Source organism: Phycodurus eques, chromosome 2, assembly GCF_024500275.1.
Source record: "Phycodurus eques isolate BA_2022a chromosome 2, UOR_Pequ_1.1, whole genome shotgun sequence".
Classification (NCBI taxonomy): Eukaryota; Metazoa; Chordata; class Actinopteri; order Syngnathiformes; family Syngnathidae; genus Phycodurus; species Phycodurus eques.
In genome coordinates, this window is record NC_084526.1 from 25,265,974 (window position 1) to 25,289,307 (window position 23,334).

General features: G+C 40.3%; 1 protein-coding gene across 2 annotated transcripts in view; it reads right to left on the reverse strand.

Annotated features, from left to right (window-relative positions):
- LOC133399034 (protein kinase C-binding protein NELL1-like) overlaps window positions 1-23,334 on the reverse strand; it is a 271,032-nt gene that overhangs the window by 65,198 nt on the left and 182,500 nt on the right. For both annotated transcript variants that reach the window (XM_061670100.1, XM_061670099.1), the window contains exons 13-14: window positions 20,713-20,838; window positions 1,096-1,218 (exon numbers count right to left, since the gene is read on the reverse strand). In XM_061670100.1, coding sequence (XP_061526084.1) covers window positions 1,096-1,218; window positions 20,713-20,838 — 249 coding nt within the window. The remainder of the gene's footprint in view (window positions 1-1,095; window positions 1,219-20,712; window positions 20,839-23,334) is intronic.

Sequence of the window (23,334 nt, forward strand, 5' to 3'; positions counted from 1 at the left end):
ACAACCATTTGCGAACAAAAAAAAACAATATTTAAAACTAGAGTTTGCATGTTCTCCCACATCCCAAAAACATGCATTAATTGGAGACTCTAAAATGCCCGTAGGCATGACTGTGAGTGCGAATGTTTGTTTGTTTCTATGTGCCCTGCGATTGGCTGGCAACCAGTTCAGGGTGTACCCCGCCTCCTGCCCGATGACAGCTGGGATAGGCTCCAGCACGCCCGCGACCCTAGTGAGGAGAAGCGGCTCAGAAAATGGATGGATGGATAAAACTAGTACGGTGGTAACTTGTTGCACCATGTGGTGACATATGTGACATATTCTTACGTAGCTCCATAAACTAGTCAATTGCATGGTGTTGGTAACCTCAAAAGGCCGTATGGCAGGATACTGCTTATGTGGGATACTTTTTAAAAATAATTATATGGCCATAATATAAATATATCAAATATTTAAAAATCACATCTAACTTCTACTGGGAAACACTATAACAGACTAGTATGTAGTAAAAACACTACAAGCAAAAAGTTGACCTATTCAATTATATAAGAATTTTACCTACGCTGGAAGCAGAAGCCCTCCCTAATTCCGTAGTGAACGGATAAATATTTTGGGTGTAGAGTCCCCAGAACTAAACCATTCTTTAGCCCAATCACACAAAGCAACAAACACAGTATGTTTTAACCAAGCAGTCCAATTAGATTCAGTTTAAGTCTGGTGCACATTTTTCAACCTTACAATTATAAAAAATTGTCAACGTTCATGCCATTTTTAAAGTAATGTATATATGTATTCAACAAGATATTGCCTCAAAAGATTGATCATTTATGCCTTTGCTTGCTCCATCTGTGCAATCATGAACAGCCAACCCAATGAGGAATTTAGATGGTGCAACCACTCAATGGGAGGCAGCGTGAGCATTGAGGGAGAGGAGGCACACGTGGAAAAAGCTGCCAAATTGATTTCTATCATCACTCTAGTCACCGTGGCCTGCTAAGGTGATGAGTAGGAGGCCTGAACCAGACTGTCAAAGATGTTATGAGACGCATGATCACTCCCAGTTGACCAAGAGGATATTCCAGGGTATGAACTTACCTCTGCAGATGGTACCATTTCCAACATAGCCTGGCTTACAGGTACACAGGTGTCCTCGAATGGTATTGGTGCAGATGGCATTCTCATCGCATGAGTTCTGGCTGCTGGCACACTCGTCATGCTCTGCAGCAGAGACAGATAAGGGAAACCCCCACAGTCAGAGCCGGTGTGTGTGTACATGTGGTGTATTTGTGGAAGGATAATTTTGAATACATTGAAAATAATATTTCCTACTGTCAACAGACAGTTTTTTAAGAATTCATACGTTTCAACACCAGTTCTCCTCTACGTAGCAACTACTTTATCTGAGAAGTATCACCAGGTCTGTTTCACTACAAACAGTGGGTCATAAATATGGCAACCATCAACAGAAATCCAGCTAAATACTAATAATGACTGATCAGTTTCTCCTCTGAACCATTACTCAGTAAAAAGAGTTTCCCAGAAGTAGAATTACACAACGATAAAAATGATCCAACAGTGCAACATGACATACTGTACCTGTAGGCAAGCTGCCATTGAGTTTTAAACATAGGTATATGTAATTCATTCTTCATTCATTGTATCCTCCAAGCATTGAATTCACCTGCTGTGTTATCTAAAATTATGATACAACTCCATTATGGAGATAACAGACCTGTCAAGTCTTTTTGTGCAGCACTGATTAAGACTTATGAGTCCCCCACTGAGACACACATGGGGAGTTTAACTTGATATCAAGAGTAAACAAATTCTATCAGCTCAGACTTTTAGTATCCGTCTTTTAGAACAATTTCAATCTTCGCTGCAATCCATGTACATGTTACACATGAACTATTACATGTTCCACTAATGAGCCATCCTTGTAGAGCCTTATGAGGGCTGTTGTGGGAACAGCCTGGGGCCACCACATTGCACAACTAATGTGCAAAGTAAGATGAAAAAAAATAATAATAATAATAATTTCTTAAATGACATAATTAAACACCATGACAAATTATAATCAACTGATCTTGTCTATAAATGTGTTATTCATTGATTTTAGGTAATATGTTTATTGCACACAAATGGAATAATTTGGCAACAGAAGTGATGTCAACCCCAAGTGTGAAAGTTAATAAGTTAATAAGGTTAGTTAATAAGGTTAATAACTCGTTTTATTCTCATGCTTTTGAGAGCATTTCCACTTTCAAATGATATTTCTCACACTGTACTGTTAATTGTATTTTAAATTTTCTCTTAGTTTTAAATGTGATTAGCTGATTTTTTTATGTGTTTTTAAATGCTTTTAATCATGTAAAGCACATTGAGTTACCTTGTGTATGAAATGCACTATATGAATACATTTGCTTTGCTTTGTTTTCAATTTCGAATATGGAGTAATTTTAGATTATCATAAGCAATATATTAAAATAAATCAAATCTTTAATAGCTGTAGTGGTGACGATGAATATTTTCTCATATCCAAACATAAAGTCTTTAAGTACTGACATGTTCTCTCTCCTGAGGCAACCTACTTCTAGGGCATACACTCCTCATGAATATGCATCTTAATTAATGAGTCGATGCATAAAGCCCCAAAGCAGCTAGCAGAAATAATTTAACTTTTGTCTTCGCAAGGAATGCTCCCTCGTCGTGGTACTACAAAATAAGTCAAAGGTCAAGTGCTGTGCAGGAATGTTTGCAAGTTTATAAAAAATGTACTGTATATGTAAAGTACGCTACATTAATGGTTGTGTAACGTTGGAGGTGAGGGCAAAACAATTTAAACACTTATGGCCAGCACTGCAAATGAAAGTTCAAACCCGCATGAATCATATATCCATCCATCCATTGTCTTCCGCTTATTCGAGGTCGGGTCACGGGGGCAGCAGCCACAGCAAGGAAGCCCAGACTTCCCTCTCCCCAGTCACTTCCTCTAGCTCAGTGCTTCTCAAATAGTGGGGCGGGACCCCCTGGGGGGTCGCGTTGCAATGCCATGGGGGGCGTGTGAGACCCTAAAGAACATGATTTGCCGTACTAGAATAAAGTGTAATTGCACATCCACTGCAGTAGATGGCAGTGGTGCTCTCGTTGCTCTCGCTCTTTTCTATTTCAGGGAAATTGATGCACTTTATTTTCTGTTACAGACTGAAGACAAAATTAATAAATGTATTCTTTATTGTAAGTTAATATATATCTTTCTTTTGTACTTTCTTCAATGTTTATAAGGATTAAATTAGATTATCCTTTATATAAAATGTTATATAGAGGTGTACTCGCGAGGGCTGCGGGTGGCGTTGTCGCAATTTTTTTTCTTCTTCCTGGGGGGGTTGTAACAGAAAACAATTGAGAAGCACTGCTCTAGCTCTTCCGAGAGGATTCCGAGGCGTTCTCAGGCAAGCAGAGAGACGTAATCTCTCCAGCGTATCCTGGGTCGTCCCCGGGGTCTCCACCCGGTGGGACGTGCCTGGAACACCTCACCAGGAGTTGTCTGGGAGGCATCCTAAACAGATGCCTGAGCCACCTCATCTGGCTCCTCTCAATGTGGAGGAACAGCGGCTCTACTCTGAGATCCTCCCTGATGGCCGAGCTTCTCACCTTATCTCTAACTGACAGCCCGTACACCCTGCGGAGGAAACTCATTTCGGCCGCTTGTATCTGGGATCTTGTTCTTACTTTCTTTGTCCATAGCTCATGACCATAGGTGAGGGTAGGAACGTAGATCGACCAGTAAATAGAGCTTTGCCTTTCGGCTTAGCTCCTTCTTCACCACAACAGACCGATACAAAGGCACCGATCCGCCTGGCGATCTCCCCTTCCATTCTTCCCTCACTCGTGAACAAGACCCCAAGATATTTGAACTCCTCCACTTGGGGAAAGATCTCATCCCCGACCTGGAGAGGGCACTCCACCCTTTTCCAACTAAGGACCATGGTCTCAGATTTAGAGGTGCTGATTCTCATCCCAGCCACTTCACACTCTGCTGCGAACCGCTGCGGTGACAGTTGGCGATCACGGCCTGATGAAGCCAACAGAACCACATAATCGGCAAAAAGCAGAGATGCAACCCTGAGGCCACCAAACCGGACCCCCTCTACTCCTTGGCTGTGCTTAGAAATTCTGTCCATAAAAGTTATGAATAGAATTGGCCAGTACCCATCAGCTGCCTCAGGAGTCCCACAGGCCTTTTTGGCCTGTGGGATTCCTTCTTCAGCTTGACGGCATCCCTCACCGCTGGTGTCCACCAACAGATTCGGGGATTGCCGAAAGGCACCGACTACCTTATGGCCACAGTTCCGGTCGGCCGCCTCGGCATTAGAGGCGCGGAACATGGAGCACTCGGACTCAATGTCCCCCATATGGGTGAAGTTCTGCCGGAGGTGGGAGTTGAAACTCCTTCTGATAGGGGATTCTGCCAGATGTTCCCAGGAGACCCTCACAATATGTTTGGGCCTGCCAGGTCGGACTAGCATTTTCCCCCAGCATCGGAGCCAACTCACCACCAGGTGGCGATCAGTTGACAGCTCCGCCCCTCTCTTCACCAGAGTGTCCAAGACCTGCGGCCGCAAGTCCGATGACACAACCACAAAGTCGATCATCGAACGGGGGAAAAACATGGGACAACGGGGAAAAAATTGGGACAACAGGAAAAAAAATTGGGACAACATCGCAGGCCAAAATCAATATTTAATGAAAAATCACTCCGATGTGCAAGTTTCCCTTCTCTGCAGAAATGTAGCGTTAAAGTTTATCATATGACAACAAACTTAAATTTTGCTTCAAAACTGAATCTGGACTAAACAAACTAATATTATAAACACGAGAACTCAAATTTGCGATAAAAGACATCAGTGGTATTTGTTTGTTGTTTTGTATTTAAATAAATAACATTAATTCTTCTGCCTCTCCAGCTTCTATTTAATCTATCTCCAACTACCTTTCTTTTTTATGTAAATGTTTTTTCAAAGGCCAACAACAAAACAACCCAAAAAAATAATGTTCTTCAATAAAAATCCAAACTTCAAACTATTAACAGTCCTTGCCTTGGAGCTGATAAAGGCCATTAAAAAAAAACTATTCAATTATGTTATATTCGTTGTTACAGCCATGTTGCTCCGCACACGACAAACAGGTCTGTCTTTTACTTTAGTGAACAGACAATCTGCCTCCCACCTGTCTTGGAAGTTAACTGTTTTCCATCTTTCGCTTGGCCATTTTTGGGAAGGGGAAGTGTACATTTGCTCGAGGAGACTGGTAGCATAGTTGCTAACGACTGCAACAGAAAGGGAAGGAGCGCTCGCCGGTCTAGACTGATGGGCCAACACACTAGCAAAGCATTCTGGGATTTGTAATATTAGTGGCGCATGTGCTATATACTGGCGGGCAAGCTCTAATACACATTTTATATGGTCTTGCGGGCCAAATATAATTACATCGTGGGCCAAATTTGGGCCCCGGGCCTGAGTTTGACGTATTATGTGCTAGATCTTTCTTTAAAGGAATATTATTATAAAAAATATATATTTAATTGTTTGTATACAAGTAGTTGGGTCTTTGCAGTGCCCATCAATTCTACCAAATACATCTTTTATGAGCTGCCTATTTTTGAAAATGTATCTGTTCATAATTTTGCTGATTGTGATGTACCACTTTCAACAATCATATCAAAGCTAAATGGTAAGCACAGCTGCAGTGCAACACAGATTACCTTTAGCAAACAGAATTATCAGTGTTAACTTCTGATAGCAGGTACATACTCAAAAGTTTGGCGAAGTTGTCAAACTGAGGCTAGAGGTATATTTTGGCAATGCGTCCACCTCATGCACGTGACACTAATTGACTATGTGTAATTCAGTGGTTTGGTGACAAAGTCCTGCCACCATAACCTATATGGTTGTTTGATTTTTCGTTCTTATTTTTTTCCCCTCACACCCAGGTGTTCAGTGTGAGCTGTGGCTAATTTGCTTGGCACAACACCATGCTCCGAAAACTGAGTGATTTCAACCAGAATGCTGTAATTCTTTATCGTTCGTGTATTTTTGGCCAGAAAAATGTCAGATTTTTATTTTAAACTGTTTTCATTTCAGAACACAGCATTCAGCTTTGTTAAGGTAAGTCTTTTCACTTTTGCAAAGTGGATTTATTATTTTTTTTTGTCGATCAGTTCTATTATCATATAAGTAATGTTGTCTACTAGCACTAACAAAGCATTTCATGTATTAGATTTTCTACCCTATGAAATGGACAGCTCAGGGTCATGAGAGAGTTTAGCTGCAATGTGCATTAATGAAAGCATGTTCCATTAATGTGTTCTGTCAGTAAACAGGCACAGGCACCATTTTATTCCTGGTGTCTCAGTGTATTCACCCGGGCGAAATGGAATCAATGCGTCTCTAGAGAGCACAACATTAAGCTTACCACACAGCAGTGTAATATGGAGACAGAAATCACTGTGGACGGTTATACTACCTTCTAGTAAGTGGAAAGGAATTCTCGCATCAAACCTTTATGAGGAGGCTAAATATAAACACTCGCCTCTACAGAGACAATTATAAATTGATGAAAACTTATGTGACTCCAGCCTAAACCATGTTTGATGGGCTTATTAAAATGGCTGGTTCCATGCCAGCCTTGCAACGTGACCTCCATCTTTGAAAAGCTAACGTATACAGGAAGGGTTGCCAAAGTTACCAAGCTTGTCACACCTGAGCTCAACATTCATTATATGTATAACTGGAATTGGATTTGATTAAATTTTCATTAAACATATAATGTGGTCTGTGGGCTTCCAATTTTGGAATTTTGAAGAGGATATGTAGCAAGCCAAGCACAAAATTATTGGCATCTCCCTTTGATGACATGCTATAAGCAAGCCTGAGCAAATTGTGTATGAACTACTGCTTAAGGGAAAAAAATGGAATATTGATCAGCCCGGTGTAGACAAGGAGAGAGGAGATAGATACATGAGCAAAAGCAACAGCGTGTAACATACTGCACCTGCTATCCAATTAAATGGTTAGCCAAGAAAAATCATTCACACTTTAAGTTTACCAAATTAAATCAATACAATACCTTACAGGCAAAAGCAAACAGGCAGTGTATTGAAATTGATCGGGTGAAAAACTAAATAGAGACAGGTAAAAAAATTACTTCGGTAAAATAATCCACCATTGTCTTCTGGGAAGGCTTTCCACAAGGTTTAGGAGACACATTTTGTAAAGTTACACACTGATGTTGGACGAGAAGGCTTGGTTCTCACTCTCCACTCTAATTCATCATAAAGGTGTTGTATCGGGTTGAGGTCTGGACTCTGTGCAGGCTAGTCAAGTTCATCCACACCAAACTCTCTCAGCCATGTCTTTATGGACCTTGCTTTGCACACTGGTGCAAAGTCCTGTTGGAACAGGAAATGGTTATTCCCAAACTTTTTGATTTGATTGTCCAGAATCAAGGATCTAATAGAACTCAGGGTTTAATATTTGGACAACTTTATGGGAACAGTTTGGGAATGGCCACTTCCTGTTCCAACACGAATGTGCACCACTGCACAAAGCAATGTCCATACAGATGAGTTTGGTGTGGATGAATTTGAGTCGCCTGCAGAGTTACCTCAACCCTACAGAAAACTTTGGGATGAATTAGAGCCAACATCAGTGTGTGATCTTACAAATGCGCTTCTGGAAGAATTGTCAAAAACTCACATTAACACACTCCTAAACCTTGTCGAAAGCCTTCCCAGAAGAGTTGAAGTGGTTATATAGTAGCTGCAAGGGGTGGACTGTTGTCATTATTTTTATTATGAATTATTTTATTATTTTAATCCCTATGGATTAAGAACAGGATTTCATTTCCAGGACGCAAGCCTGCCACTGTTTACGGAGTCGTGGCTGGCAGCGCTGAAACCAGTCTCGGTCGTTTGTGAGGCACTGCATGACCCTCTCTTTTATTATTATTATTATATTAATGATTATATTTTAAAACATATTTAGGGAGCTATTTATTTGTAAAATATACTCTGCTGCGAAGAATGGACCACAGAAGATGGGTGATTTATCAGAAGCATTTATTTTACTATTATTTTTAAGGTACTGTTTTTCTTTTACGTGATTCTAACTTCAAAGTATTGGTTTTGTTTTATGTGGTTATATCTTCTAAGCGTGCACAGCAAAAAATGAGGCGCTTACAGCTGCACCAGATACATTTAATTTGATTTAAAATCTGTACTTTTGAGTTTAAACAAATATTAGTAATTTCATTTAACCATAAATTGAAAAAGGCATGGACCTCTCTCTTTTTGTATCCAAAAAAATATTGAACCACAACACCAAAGTGTCGAACTAAAGCGAACCTTGAATTTTGTGTATCGTTTGCACCCCTAATCTACATATACACATATAACTAGTACTCTCTTTTCTCATTTGTGCTTTCGGGGAGCCATTTGGGCTCTCACAGGTCAATTTTAGTACGATGGCAGAGATCTGGTTTTGGGAAGGATATTCATGATTGTCGATGGATATATCATGTGTCTGGCGTACTGTGTTGGTCACCTCGAGTACGCCGTACACTGAAAGAGCAGTTAGCACACACCTGAGTTGGAAAAAGTCATCATGTGTGCTAAATTGCATTATAAAATGTAAGACGACAGTTCAAGGATTTACAAATAAAGCACCTAATATAGATCTAGAATATTTAATGCACACATTTCTAAGGTGTTTTTTATTATAAAATAAAGCCATCATATGTTGCATCAATGAATACAACATCCATGTCCAAATATAATTAACAATATACATAATATTTCCTTGTACTTCTGAAAATTTCATTTGTAAACTCATTACAGCACAGTTTAAAAATGAATACATATAACAATGCAAAGAACCAGCCTGTTCTCTTAGTTTTATAGGATCTGTAACTTTAAGTCTCAATATCTACATAATGCAGAACACAATTGTTCTAAAACCAATCATAAGGCACAGAGCACCGTGGGAGCTGGACATTTTCCACAATCACAGATGGCACATAACTATTATCCACCAACACATGAAGTCAGGGATCATTATAACCTTCCACAGGGGAAATCACTTGTATTCTGCCGACACTGAATCATAAAACAGACAAACACCATTCATTATTCCTACTTTTGCCAATTGGCCTGTACTGTAAATTGCATAAAAGTGTCAATATTAATAATTATTTGAAAGATCTATTTTAGTATATTTGTATGAAAAACTAAACAGTAAATTAAATGTGTTGCATGGGTTGACTGACTCAAATAATGTTACCTTTACAGTGTAACTCTTTTTACAGGGTTATTTTGGCAGGGAACAGTGTCTTGTGCCCTGCTCATAAAAAATAAATAAATAAAATAAAATGCATGATGCAGGTCAAATATCACATTAATGATCCAGCTACAAAGGAAGTAACAATGCGTAAACATGAATGCATAAATATAACATCTGTACAGAAGGTGCGGTGTATTTTAAAATGTACCCCCTTCATTATAGAACGCGAGAATAGTAAAGTTCTGCAATGTCATAAAACTCACAAAAATTTAATTCAATCGAAATTCTCTGTAAAATTATGCCTTAAATGTTGTCCGAATTTCATAAGGTGTGATATCAGCATATCACAAGAGCTGTCAGCACTAGTGGTTTATTTGATTTGATACACTGTGTGACAGTTAATAGACTGAATGAAGTGCAGCAACAAACTTTTATTACCCCTAGTCATTAAGGTCAAGAAGATATTTAAACTATTTTATTCTATATAATCTCAAAGCTGCCAACCTATAAAAATTAACTTCCAGATTGTCCAAATGTATCTGAATTTCCATATTTTCAAGGTTTTGTCAAGAATGTTTCCGTGCGACAGTCATGATCATAATCGTTAATAAATTATAGCGTCACATCAACCTTGTAATGGTTGGTGCAGTTGCAGTCTGAATCAAACTGCGAGTACATGAGATTTTGACATTCCATCATCAATATCTGTGTCTATGGATTAATTCGCATTTTGCCAATTCTTTTTTTGCCCCCTGGTAACAAAAAAAAAAAAAAGAAAAACTAAATAAAAAAAACAAGTCTATGAAAGAAGATTAATCAGATCTGAAACGTCAAAATTAAAACTCAGCACTCTATTTTGCAAACAAATAACATCGCTAATAGACTGAATTGGATCGTTTATGTATAGACAACAGTTTTGGCTGGTATATTGTTTCACCAAATCACTTATTTAGATATTTTGGGGCCGCTTGTAATGATAGATTTTGTACAAAGCATGGTGAGAAGTGTAGCTTGTTCGCTAGCATGGAGGCGATGATCAGTGACTTACAATGCGTCGACACGTAAAGAGAACCTTCGCCTCGACGGCTTGGCAGCCGATGGCCATAATAAAATAGCGTGCACCAAGCAGCTGTTCAATGTGGACGCACCGGTAATGTCAGATGCTGTATTTTATTTTTTGTTTTATATCCAGAACAATCACTGTTATGGTTGTAACGAGTCCACATTCAGTGATTTCCCGAACAAAATCCGGAGGTTCGGTAACATTTGGCGACTCTGTAATCTATTAATATTAGAATTAGAAGATTTTGTTTCTACTTGTATGATACTTAATAGTGTTAAAAAGCTATTCAAAACACTACATATACAGTTAATAAAGGTATTATGATGGCAACAGTTTGGACTCTTAACATATTATTCCAACTTTAATTAATTTAGAACATTTGTTTTGAAATCCAAGCAAATGAGATGGCAAGCAGTGTCACATAACAGATTATGTTAAACCTTGGTAGTTACACTGTACAAGGGTTTATGTTTAGTCAAACAATAAAAATAAATTAATTCATAAGCATTTTAACTTATTTTGCAATGAGTCACCACTGCAAAATGTGGCCTGATCAATTTCTTATTTATCCATCCATCCATCCATCCATTTTCTACCGCTTATCCGAGGTCTTGTCGCAGGGGCAGTAGCTTTAGCAGGGACACCCAGAATTCCCTCTTCCCAGCCACTACATCCATCTCTTCCGAGGGCATCCCGAGGCGTTCCCAGGCCAGCTGAAGGATGTAGTCTCTACAGCGTGTCTTGGGTCGTCCCCGCGGTCTCCTCTTGGTGGGACATGCCCGGAACACCTCACCAGGGAGGCGTCCGGGAGTCATCTGAAACAGATGCCCCAGCCACCTCATCTGGCTCCTTTCGATGTGAAGGAGCAGTGACTCTACTCTGAGATCCTCCCGGATAACCAAGCTTCTCACCCTATCTCTAAGGGAGAGCCCGGACACCCTGCGGAGGAAACTCGTTTCGGCCGCTTGTATCCTGGATCTTGTTCTTTCGGTCACGAGCTGTGGGTCCCCATAGGTGAGGGTAGGAACGTAGATCGACCGGTAAATCGAGAGCTTCGCCTTTCGCCTTAGCTCCTTCTTTACCACAACGGATTGATACAAAGTCTGCATCACTGCAGACGCTGCACCGTTCTGCCTGTCGATCTCCCGTTCCATTCTTCCCTCACTCGTGAACAAGACCCCAAGATAGTTGAACTCCTCCACTTGGGGCAGGATCTCATCCCCGACTTGGAGAGGGCACCCCACTCTTTTCCGTATGCATATTGTCGATGTTAGTAAAACTGCGTGGCCCAATGGTTAATATCATCGCCTGCCACCGTGGGGGACATAGGTTCAAGACCCCGACTGGACCATCCGCCAGCATCCCCTGGACTCACGGCTGTGGTGTCCTTGAGCAAGACACTCATACCCCGAAATGCTCCCCGGGCGCTTCAGCTGCCCCCTGCTCCAGTGTGTTCCACATGAGTATGGGTTAAATGCAGAGAACAAATTTCATTCTTCTTCTTCTATAAATAGCAGCTACAAGATATGTTTGAACTGATGAACATTATTGTTTTTATACAAATATTCTCAGTTTGAATTTGATGCCTGCAACAAGTTCCAAAAAAGATCAGACTGGGGAAGTTGAGGAATGCTAAAAAAAAAAAAAAAAAACTCCCCGAAAGGCTCAGGAAGGCAAGCAAGGATGTGGCGAGGTTCACCACTTTGTGAACAACTGTATGAGCAAATAATCCAACAGTTTAAGAATACAATTTCTCAACATACAATTGCAAGGAATTTAGGGATTTCATCATCTATAGTCCATAATATCATCAAAAGATTCTGGAGAAATCTCTGCACATAAGCAGCAAGACTAAACACCAACTTTGAATGCCCATGACCTGCGAGCCATCAGGTGGCACTGCATTAGAAACCAGCATTATTGTGTAAAGGATATTGCCACAAGGGCCCAGGAACACTTTAGAAAACCACTGTCAGTTGACACAGTTCGTCGCTACATCTACAAATCCAAGTTAAAACTACCATGCAAAGCAAAAGCCATATATCAACAACACTCAGAGACACCGCTGGCTGTAGTGTATTCAATCGAATAGAGTTTGAAAAGAATTTGCAAATCATTGTATTCTGTTTTTATGTTTTACACAATGTCCCAACATCATTGGAATTGGGGTTTGTATATCAATCCTTGTGTGACCACACATCTGTGGTATTTTGACAATCAATATTCAGAACCTCATCTCCTGACACTGTGTTGATTTCTCTGTCCATTCCCTGTTTCCCATGAGCTGCTTGCCTGCTTCCATAGAGGTGAAATCAAGTGGAACCACAATTACTGCAGCTTCCTATTGTTTACAGAGCACTGTCAGCACAAAGGACAGGCGCTCCAGCAAGGCGGATGATAAAGGAATGAAGAATAGCAAGAGAGAAAGTCCAATGACATTTTATACCTCAGAGGAACAAACTGTGCAGGTTCTTGATATTAAGGTCAATTATATGAAACACTAAAGAATTTTCTATGTGGCTGTGAGAGCAGCACGCACGCACACACACAGGCACACCACAATGAAATACAACGTAATATAGCTAGTTAAAAACTTCTCCATTCATCCATCCATCCATTCATCCATTTTCTGTACTACTTATCCTCAGTAGGGTCGTGTAGGATGTTTAATCTCCGCTTCTGACTTTTGCCAGGGTTTTTCCTGTGACGAATTAACAGTAAGGGTTCCACAACACGAATGTGATGAAAGTCGAGTTAAGGTCAACTAGTCACTGATGACATCATTGATATTTTTTCAGTACTATATTTAAAAATATATATATATATAAAAAAAAAAAACTGGAGATAATAATGCTTTGCAACAATTTATGTTCACTAATAATGGACCACGTAAGCACAAAATTTACGCAGAACATTCATGTTAGAACACAAGAGCATCAAAGTGGCCTGCCCATTGTGGCATGATGGTATTTGCACCCAGAGGAAAACTCCTCTCGCTCGACATGCTTGCCACTGGGACAGCCAGGTATTGTAATGTTTGCACACCTCAGTCAAACAAGGAAAATGGTCCTTGTTTTGGGCCCACCATAGCAGCAGGTTCTGCATGGTGGGTATTGGCGGTGTTTGAAAAAAATCCTGGACCTCTTCATGTGTGGAGGAATAATTCCCCACTCTTCTTGAACTTTGATAGTGTGTGTCATATTCTGAATCAAGGTTTTCCAAGAGAAAACTTTTATTCACAACCGTAGGAAATAACGACACTTCCAGTCTGCTCGGCAAAGAGAAAGCTTTTATTCACAACCGTCGGAAATAATGACACTTCCCGTCTGTTCGGCAAAACCCGGACATCACTGACATAAATATCCTGTAACTGATAAAGTCAGGCCTTCAAATTTGAATCTCATCAATAAAATAATGCGGTCCTCCTCAAAGCAAAGCAAATTTATTTATATAGCACATTTCATACACAAGGTAACTCAACGTGCTTTACATCATTAAAAGCATTTAAAGACATAAAAAACAGCTTATAAACAATTAAAACAAAGATAGAGAAAAATAAAAGTACAATTAAAACAGCGTACAGTGCAATAAATTCATTTAAAAGTGGAAATGCGCTAAAATGTTTTTAACCTGGATTTAAAAACATTCACACTTGGGGCTGACGTCACTTCTGTTAGCAATTTATTCCATTTGTGTGCAGCATCATAGCTAAATGTTGCTTCGCCATGTTTGCTTTGGACTCTGTTCTCCACTAGTTGAAAAATTAGCATTTCTTTCATGTATTTAGGACCTAAAACGTTAAGTGATTTATAGTCCAGTAGCAGAACTTTAAAATCTATTCTAAAGCTGACTGGAAGCCAGTGTAAAGACTTTAGAATTGGAGTAATATGCTGTGACCTCTTTGTTCTGGTCAGACCCGAGCTGCAGCATTCTGAATGAGCTGCAAGCTGTTTAATGCTCTTTTGGGGAATCCAGTCAGAAGACCATTACAATAGTCAAGTCTACTTGAGATAAAAGCATGGATGAGCTTCTCCTGGTCTGCTTGACACATGCAAGCCTTCACTCAGAATATGTTCTTCAGATGGTAGAAGGCAGTTTTAATAATTGATTTAATATGACTGGTGAAAGTCAGGTTAGAATCTATCAGAACACCAAGGTTTCGGACTTAGTCTTTGGTTTTTAAAGAGAGTGATGCCAGGTATTTACGAATAGCAACCCTCTTTTCTTTTTACAATTACAATTATCTTAGTTTTGTTGTGGTTTAATTGAAGAACATTTTGGTTTATCCAGTTATTTATCTGTTTTATACAGTGACACAACACCTCAATTGAACTGTAGTCATCTTGAGACACTGCTAGATATAACTGTGTGTCATCTGCATAGCTATGATAGTCAAAATTAAAGTTCACAAGAATTTGACCCAAGGGTAGCATATGCAGGCTGAAGAACAGACCCTCCTCCTCCACGGTGTTCAAAGTCACCTCAAGGTTGTCTTAGTTTTAATAGGAGCGACAGCATTCATGAGATTTCAGATTTTACAGGTGTAATTATCCAAAAGTTCATCAACTGTCTTAGCATTCACAGTTCGTGGGAGAGCAATGGGCTCCATAAACTTAGTGGCGGTAGTCTCATTTATGTACCTTTTCTTAATAGACGTAGCGGTTGTCTGAACATTTAGAAGAATCTGTTATTCAAAGAATACACACAAAATGGTCAGAAATAGCCATATCCTTAATGTCAATTGATAGAATTTCAACATCCTTAGAGTTGACCAGGGTAAAGTTCATCTCCAAATCGTACTAGTGGGAGAGGTCCACTTATAAAAACCTCAGCATCCAAACATTGAACTTTTGTTAGGAGATCAATGAAATCTCGCTTCAGTACCTCTGATTGCTGCTTGAGAACATCGAGGGCCCCTTTGTGTATAATGACATATTTCACAGTTGGGTGCTGATTAGTGATCTCCAGGATTTTTTTTTAGAGATATCAGACACCTTGTCATTGGTAAAACACAGTACTTTGGTGTTCTTCTCACTGCAAAAAACGTTTCACATCCTTGACAGGTCCATCACCAACTATTAACGTTTGGGGTGCCATTTTTTTTCTTGTACTATTTAGTTTCATACCTCTCAGTGGTGGTGGGGGATAAGCATTCTTAGCCAGGGTCTTGTAAAAGTGGCTCAAATCTATTTGTAAGTCTCATGTCAATGTCTTGCATTGACTAGCATCCTTTTTACTTGCCCTTCGCTGTAGCGACCGTCCACGGCCGCTCACTCGGGGTTGAAGCAGCCTGCAACACAGGCCAGCCGAATAACTCGATAATCTTCTGGTGTTGTGTCCTCCCTTTTAGATGGTGCCCCATATCTTTGGGCTTTGCTCCCAGTAAATTTCAGGGAGAACTGCTGGATGGTCCATTACCGTTTCCACAGTCCACATCCGTCCTCTTTGTTGAGCAAAGTGGCTGTCTGTTAGCACACTTCTTCTCACCATTTTGAGACATCGGGAGAGTGGTTTCATTCGCCGACTGTCCATTTACATCCAGATACACTTCAAGACGGTGGATTTTCGTTTCCAGGATTGACATCCTCTGCAGCAGTCCGTGATAGCCCTCAGTGGAAAAGGAAGTCATCTTGATTACTGTTCTTGTTGCTAATAGCAGGCTTGTGCTAATTAGCAGGTCACCCTCACGTAATGGTGAGAGGGTATCAGAAAATATTGGAATATGGTAACAACTGACTGTATCTACAAAAGAAATAACAGTCCCACAGGTTTAAAAATATCCAGGAGTCGCTGCTTCTAATTTTTTCAGAAGAAAAACAAGCTCATCAGCAAGAAAAAATGTAAACAGAAGCGAAGCAAGCAGAGCCAGCAAAAAAGCATCTGCACTGTACGAGTGTACATGTAATCATGTGTTTGAGCTCAAACAACACACTACATCAAGTTTTGCCTGTAATTTCTAATGCATTGGCCACACCCATACACGGCACCGCCAGTTTTGACAAAGTGGAATCGATTGATGAAATCTGATTTTGAGTTTAGTGAGACAAAGCAGATAAAGGTGGAAAGATTCAGCGGTATTGGATTTTTTTTAAAGTGACGTTCGAGCAAGCAAGTTGTTCAACCAAACATTTGAAGCTTCTGTGAACCTCAATTTAGCCACAAAAAGGTAAGTTGGAACCTGCCACTCGTTGCATGCTATTGCAGTCCAAACTAGTTAAGCAGCGATCCATCTGATTTGCTGAAGTGGACTCCATTAATTTTTTTTCTTTGTGTTACCGAGTAAGCGTGCATGGAGTTTGCACGCCACCCGGTCATGAAGTAGGAAACGATGTTAATTAAGTAATGGTCACATTCAGAGGTGGGTAGTAATGCGTTACATTTACTCAAGTAACATTTTCCATAAACTGTACTAGTTCAAATGCACCGTACTTGACTTTTTCTTGAGTATTTATGTGAAGAAGGCTCGATACTTTTACTCCGATACAATGATCGACATGCTGTTCGCTTTTATTTATTCATTCTTGCGTGTGTGCGTCTATTTTTAGACTCCATCTTCGACTTCCGCAATAGGGTGCCCGTTGCGCAAATCAAACGGGATCAGTTTCAAATAGTTATTTTCAGGAGTGTTACACTGCTAGCTAAATGTCATTTTGAGTTTTCTCTACCTCCTCTCCCTCATTCCCCCCTCTTTACCTCCCTACCTCTTGCTCCGCCTCCCCTTTCTAACGCTCCTGTTCTCTACCTACCCCCTCATTACCATACATATTTATTTATTATTATTGTGTTTGTAGCACCATGCTGACATGGTGATGCCCTGTTCCTTTTTTTCAGGACATTGATGATGAGGAACGTGTGTACAGTGATGTGCCAATGGGGATCCTCTGCCATGAAGAGGAAAACATCACATCACATTGGAATCATCTTGGAGGGAACCATTGTGATTGATGTAGAGAGCCTTCCCCAGACCATGTACATTGTCTTCGAACTTACCAATGCACTTCATCTGTTACCCAAAGTGCATGACGGACACTTGCTTGTTTTCAACAAGTACTTTTGAACTTGGGTAAGACAGATTTAAGTTCTACTCTTCAAACTCTACTTATCTGGGTTTACAGTGAAAGCCTTCAGCGTAGGCAAGATAATTTATCTTTATGAGCACATGTTGAGTGTTTCTGCTCCAAGTCAGCAGTTCAAGACAGTTTAGAAACTCTAAAATAGATTGTACATAGATCCTTGTCTCTGCATGCCTGCCTCCATACTAATTAAAGTACACTACTAGGGAGGAAAAGGAAGCAGTAATAAAGGACGTTGTTCAAATAACCTGTTCGAAACATACAGTAACCCAACGACAGGCTGATGCTCTATATTAACACATAGCTTGATAATCATGAGGGCAAAGTTAAAATCAGGTACCTGTATATATTGATAGTTTTCCATTTTGGAGGCAGGATATTTTTAGTCTACATAATAACAGTGGACAAGCTGAATGATTGTAATCACTTCCCTCTTATAAAAGCCCTATGGGTTAAGCCAGCCTTTAATGGATGGATTCATCAAAATCAATTCCCTTCATTTTTTTGGCAGGATTTATTTTCAGATAACAAATAATAAATAATCACAGTGAAAGAGCCATCATACGATATTCTTCTGCCAGGCGCCAACAATTTTCTTCACTAAGTAAGAATCTCACTGTGGACAGCATATATGAATGCAGCAAGAGAGAGAGAGAGATTTTCATATGTGGTTGATGTGGTTTAACTATATACATGGTTAGCAATGGTAAATGGTGTGTTCCTGAATGACTCTCTCAATTGGGCTTCTTTTTTTTTTTAAATTCAGTATCAGTGTGTATAAGAAGTCTTCACTACACAAAAGTCTCCCCAATTCAAATACCAGGTTTTTATCATATAAATAAATCAGACCAGGATAAATAATTTCAAAACACTTTCCAGAATTGATGTGTACTACAACCTGTACAACTCAATTGAAGTTTAGTTTAAAAACCAAAGACATAGTCCGAAACCTTGTTGTACTCATAGATTCTGACCTGACTTTCAACAGACACAAAGAAAACACAAGGAATTACTCTGCGGTAGTTGGAGCCGCTGTAGTACGACAACAATCAATTGACAGAGAACACTTTTGAGACATAAAGACATGGACAAAAACAGTCACTGAGCAATAAAGGGTTGCTAGTTATCTGTTAATGCCAGTACAATTAAAAAAAACATTTTTTTTTGACAATTGTGCAAAAAGATGTAGAGTCCTCTAGCACTTAGAGCAGTTCAAATGACTAATCTCGCAATAGTCTGGTGCAATGACCATTGTGCAAAGGGCGCAGAGACTTCAAGGAGTGTGCAGTTTAAAGTGACGAGTAGTGCGATAATCTGGGACAATGTTGATTGTGCAAATGTTGCAGATACTCCTCAGTCAGTGTGCAAATGGGGAAGATGCTACCCTGGCATGAGTGGCCAGTATTGGTCAAAAACAGATATGCAAATAGTGCAGCGTGGCGAGACTACTACAGTGAGTGCACGAGTAATATATAATTGGCCCGACAGAAATGTGGCAACAAACTCAGAAAACAAAATTGCAAGCATGTTGCAATGGAATTGTAGGTTTGCTGTTTAAGGAGTTGATTGCAAGAGGGAAGAAGCTGTTGAAATGTCTGCTAGTTCTACATTGCATTGATCGCTAGCGCCTACCTCAGAGAAGGAGCTGGAAGAGGCGGTGACAGGGATGTGGAGGGTCCGAGAGAATTTTGCACGCTCTTGTCTTAGTTCTGGCAGCGTGCAAGTCCTCAAGGGTGGGTAGGGGGGTACCGACAATCCTTTCAGCAGTTTTGATTGTCCGTTGCAGTCGGAGTTTGTCCTTTTTTGTAGCAGCACCAAACCAGACTGTGATGGAAGAACACAGGACTGATTCGATGACCGCTGTGTAGAACTGCCTCAGCAGCTCCCGTGCTTTCTCAGAAGCCGCAAGAAGTACATCCTCTGCTGGGCCTTTTTGAGGACCATGCTTTTGTCCCAAGTAGACTTGACGATTGTAATGGTCTTCTGACTGGACGCCCCCAAAAGAGCATTAAACAGCTGCAACTCATTTAGAATGCTGCAGCTTGGGTTCTGACCAGAACAAAGAGGTCAGAGCATATTACTCTAATTCTAAAGTCTCTACACTGACTCCCCGTCAGCTTTAGAATAGATTTTAAAGTTCTGCTACTGGTCTATAAATCACGAAATGGTTTAGGTCATGAATACATGGAAAATATGCTAATGGTATACAAACCCAATAGGGCTCTGAGATCTGCAGACTCAGGTCAAATAGTGACGCACAGTCCAAAGCAAACATGGTGAAGCAGCATTTAGCCATTATGCTGCACACAAATGGAATAAGTTGACAACAGAAGTGATGTCAGCCTCTAGTGTGACTGTTTTTAAGTCCAGGGTAAAAATTATTATTTTTTCTCATGCTTTTTACAGCATTTCCACTTTTAAATGATATTTCTTGCACTAGGCGGCACGGTGGGCGACTGGTTAGCACATCTGTTTCACAGTTCTGAGGACCGCAGTTCAAATCCCAGCCCCACCTGTGTGGAGTTTGTATGTTCTCCCCTGTGCCTGCGTGGGTTTTCTCTGGGTCCTCCGGTTTCCTCCCACATCTCAAAAACATGCGTGGTAGGTTGATTGAGGACTCTAAATTGCCCGTAGGTGTGAATGTGAGAGCGAATGCTTGTTTGTTTGTATGTGCCCTCCGATTGGCTGCCCACCAGTTCAGGGTGTACCCTGCCTCTCACCCAGAGTCAGCTGGGATAGGGTCCAGCATGCCCGCGACCCTAGTGAGCGGTCGCAGGCATGCTGTTAAGAGAATGTAGCGGTTAAGAGAATGTATGGATGGAAAAGAGAATGAATGGATGGAAAAGAGTGCAATTTCTCTTTGAGGTGCAGGTAGACATATGAGTCTTGCTTGACCTGAGGACTTGGCCCGTCTGTGTTGTGACCAGCTCATGTGGTTGCTTGGTTTCCCCAATGTACTGCATGTATCTGTGAATTCCTCACTGCACTTGATTGCATACTCCAGATGGCTTTTCTGGGTATGGGGTGTCCGGTCTTTGGGTTGTACCAGTCTTTGTCTAAGGGTGTTACCAGGTTTGAAGTGGACCAGAATGTTGTGTAGTTGAAAAATCCGTTTGAGTTTCTCAGATAGACCTCATACAAACAAAATAGCTGGAACCTTAACTCACACAATAAATGTTGATCTTAAAACAAGAGTGAGTCATCGTGGATCTTGAAATGTATGACCAAACAGACATACCAGTGCAAGAGTATTCGTCCACTCGGGTGAAGCCTGGCAAACAGTCACAGCGATGGCTGCCAGGCAAGTTGACACAGACTGTGTTGGACTGACAGTAATGCATCTGGGTTGTACACTCATCAATATCTGGGAACATAGAGAACAGATACTGTAGATTAAAATCCTATTAAAACGTCTCTGTCAGCTGATGAGCAAGGTTGATTTACCTCACTGAACAGCTCATAAACAGCTTTCACACAACACCAAGAAGTCTCACGTCCCCAACCACTACAAAAACATTTTCTGTAATCAAGCTCAAGGACCTTTTTGTTATAGTTTGTCATCTGAAGTCAATTTACCCTTTTCAAAAAATATGAGTTAAATACACAACACCCTTGAGATATTAAAGGTTTATTAAGTTATTGACTGATTACATTCCACAGGTATAGTACTATCTTGAAAATGTTTGAGTTCATACTTACTATGCGACTAAAATTAATTAGTTTGACACATAAACACAAAGGCACACGCGCAAGAACACGCACACACACACACAAACACACAATCATTTACATTATACACAGTATATACTGTACATTACACAAAGCTGAATTGTGGCAGCACATAATTATCTGGAGTACTTCATAAATTTCAGCTATGCCCATTCTTGTGGTGTACAATATTAACATGATGGGTTGGCTATTGCATGAAAGGAGGCATGAAGCGGCTTCAAAAAGTATCGAACCTATTTGAATGCTCTGGAGAGCCAATCACAAGTCAACTGTTGAGTTTACAGTATCTGCTACTCTGACCTGAAAGCCGTTTATTTAAGTAGGATTTTTTAATAATAGTCCACATCACGTGGGGGGGAGTGGTGTACACCTTGAACTAGTCGCCAGTCAATCGCAGGGCACATGAAGACAAAAAAACATTCACTCAATGGACAATTAAGAGTCTTCAATTAACTTGACATGCATGTTTTTAGAACATGGGAAGGAAGCACATGTACTGTTAGAAAACCCACGTACTAGCACAGGAAGGTCTGAGTCCAGAATCAAACTCAGAACCTCTTGACTGTGAAGCAACTACTACTTGCTTGTCCCATGACCTCAATTATTCAACTATGAGAGCTACCTTTATTAGGTACACTTCCATATGCTGTTAAGTCGGATAAGGCTTACCAGTCTTTGCCATTGCAAGCTACTGTATCCTGTCCAATGCATGCTCTCCTTTTTGTGGGCTGCCTACAGAAATGGAACTGTCATTTCACACAGGAGGGAGTCTTCTTCTTTTATTTTGTTTTTTTACTTAGTATTGTGTGTCTGTTTCTTCCCTTCCCCCTGCTCACTGTCATATATCTGCTGCTTTATTCATGCAGTGATGTAGGTCAGGACTGGAGAACAGCTAAAAATAAGACATGATATGACTCTGTGTGTGTGTGTGTGTGTGTGTGCGCATGCGTGCATGGGTGTGAATCGTCGCTACTGGGACGACGATTACTGATAACCTTTGTGAATCTATGTACGTAGTTGTGTTGTGCTGTTTTTCTGTAAAAAGAGGAATAGAGAACACATTTGGAGACCGTTACCTCGCTATACAGACTTATTTTCCTGGTTGCTTTTTTTGTTGTTTGTAAAATTAGTAACGTTTTACAGTTGTTTTGTATATTTTATTTGTATTCTTGACACACAGTGGAGGGATTTTCCCCGGCAATTTGCATTCCCCTTCTTCTTTGACCTCTCTTTGTCACCCTCTTTATTTTTATTTACACTGAAATTAATCTCACTCAACAATTTTGCGCCGTGATAATTGAAGCTGGCAGAGTGTGACACAGAGAGAACACAAGCACACATACACACAGATTTGATATTTTATTCATGTTTTCGAGTACACAAACATATAATCCCCCTTTTCATTTGAAATAATAGACTCAGAATAAATAAATAAAATGAAAATGACATAATGCTAAATAACTACAAAGTTTTGCAATGAAATTCAAATACAAATTACCAGCCATTACCAATAGGCACAGCATCAGTTTCCATTCTTGAGAAGACGCGCCACTATTAGCTTAATTAAGTTTGTACATTTCTCAAGAGTGTGGTTGTTTTCAATATCAAATAATATGGAGCCTCAAAACCCAAATCAGGGTCGCAGTTTTTCTGTGGCAGCACTTGGGTAGATGTGCTCTGCTCAATCGCATAGTGTGTGGCGAAGAGTATCCAACTGTAATTTTTACGTGAGCGTGTACTTCAGTCATGTTGGCCACAATGCTAGGTGTTCCGCAAACCTAACATAGCGCTAGCTAGCACCATGTTTTGGCAGCAATAGAGTAAAACTGTATGTGTGTGTGTGTGTGTGTGTGTGTGTGTGTGTGTGTGTGTGTGTGTGTGTGTGGGCGCGTGCGTACACGTGTGTGTCTGTGTGAAAGGGATTTAGACAGGTAGAGGTATGAAAAATGAGAAAACAGAAGATGAAGCTGAGAAGTACAACTTTGTTACTTGGAAATATTTGTAGATTTTCTCAACTAAATTAAATTGTCATGTTCTATGTAAATAATGAATCTTATATTTGAGAACAATGACCACATTGTAGCTTAGCGAGTTACTTTTCTCTGGTGGGCCGCTTCAGTGTAATTAGGCT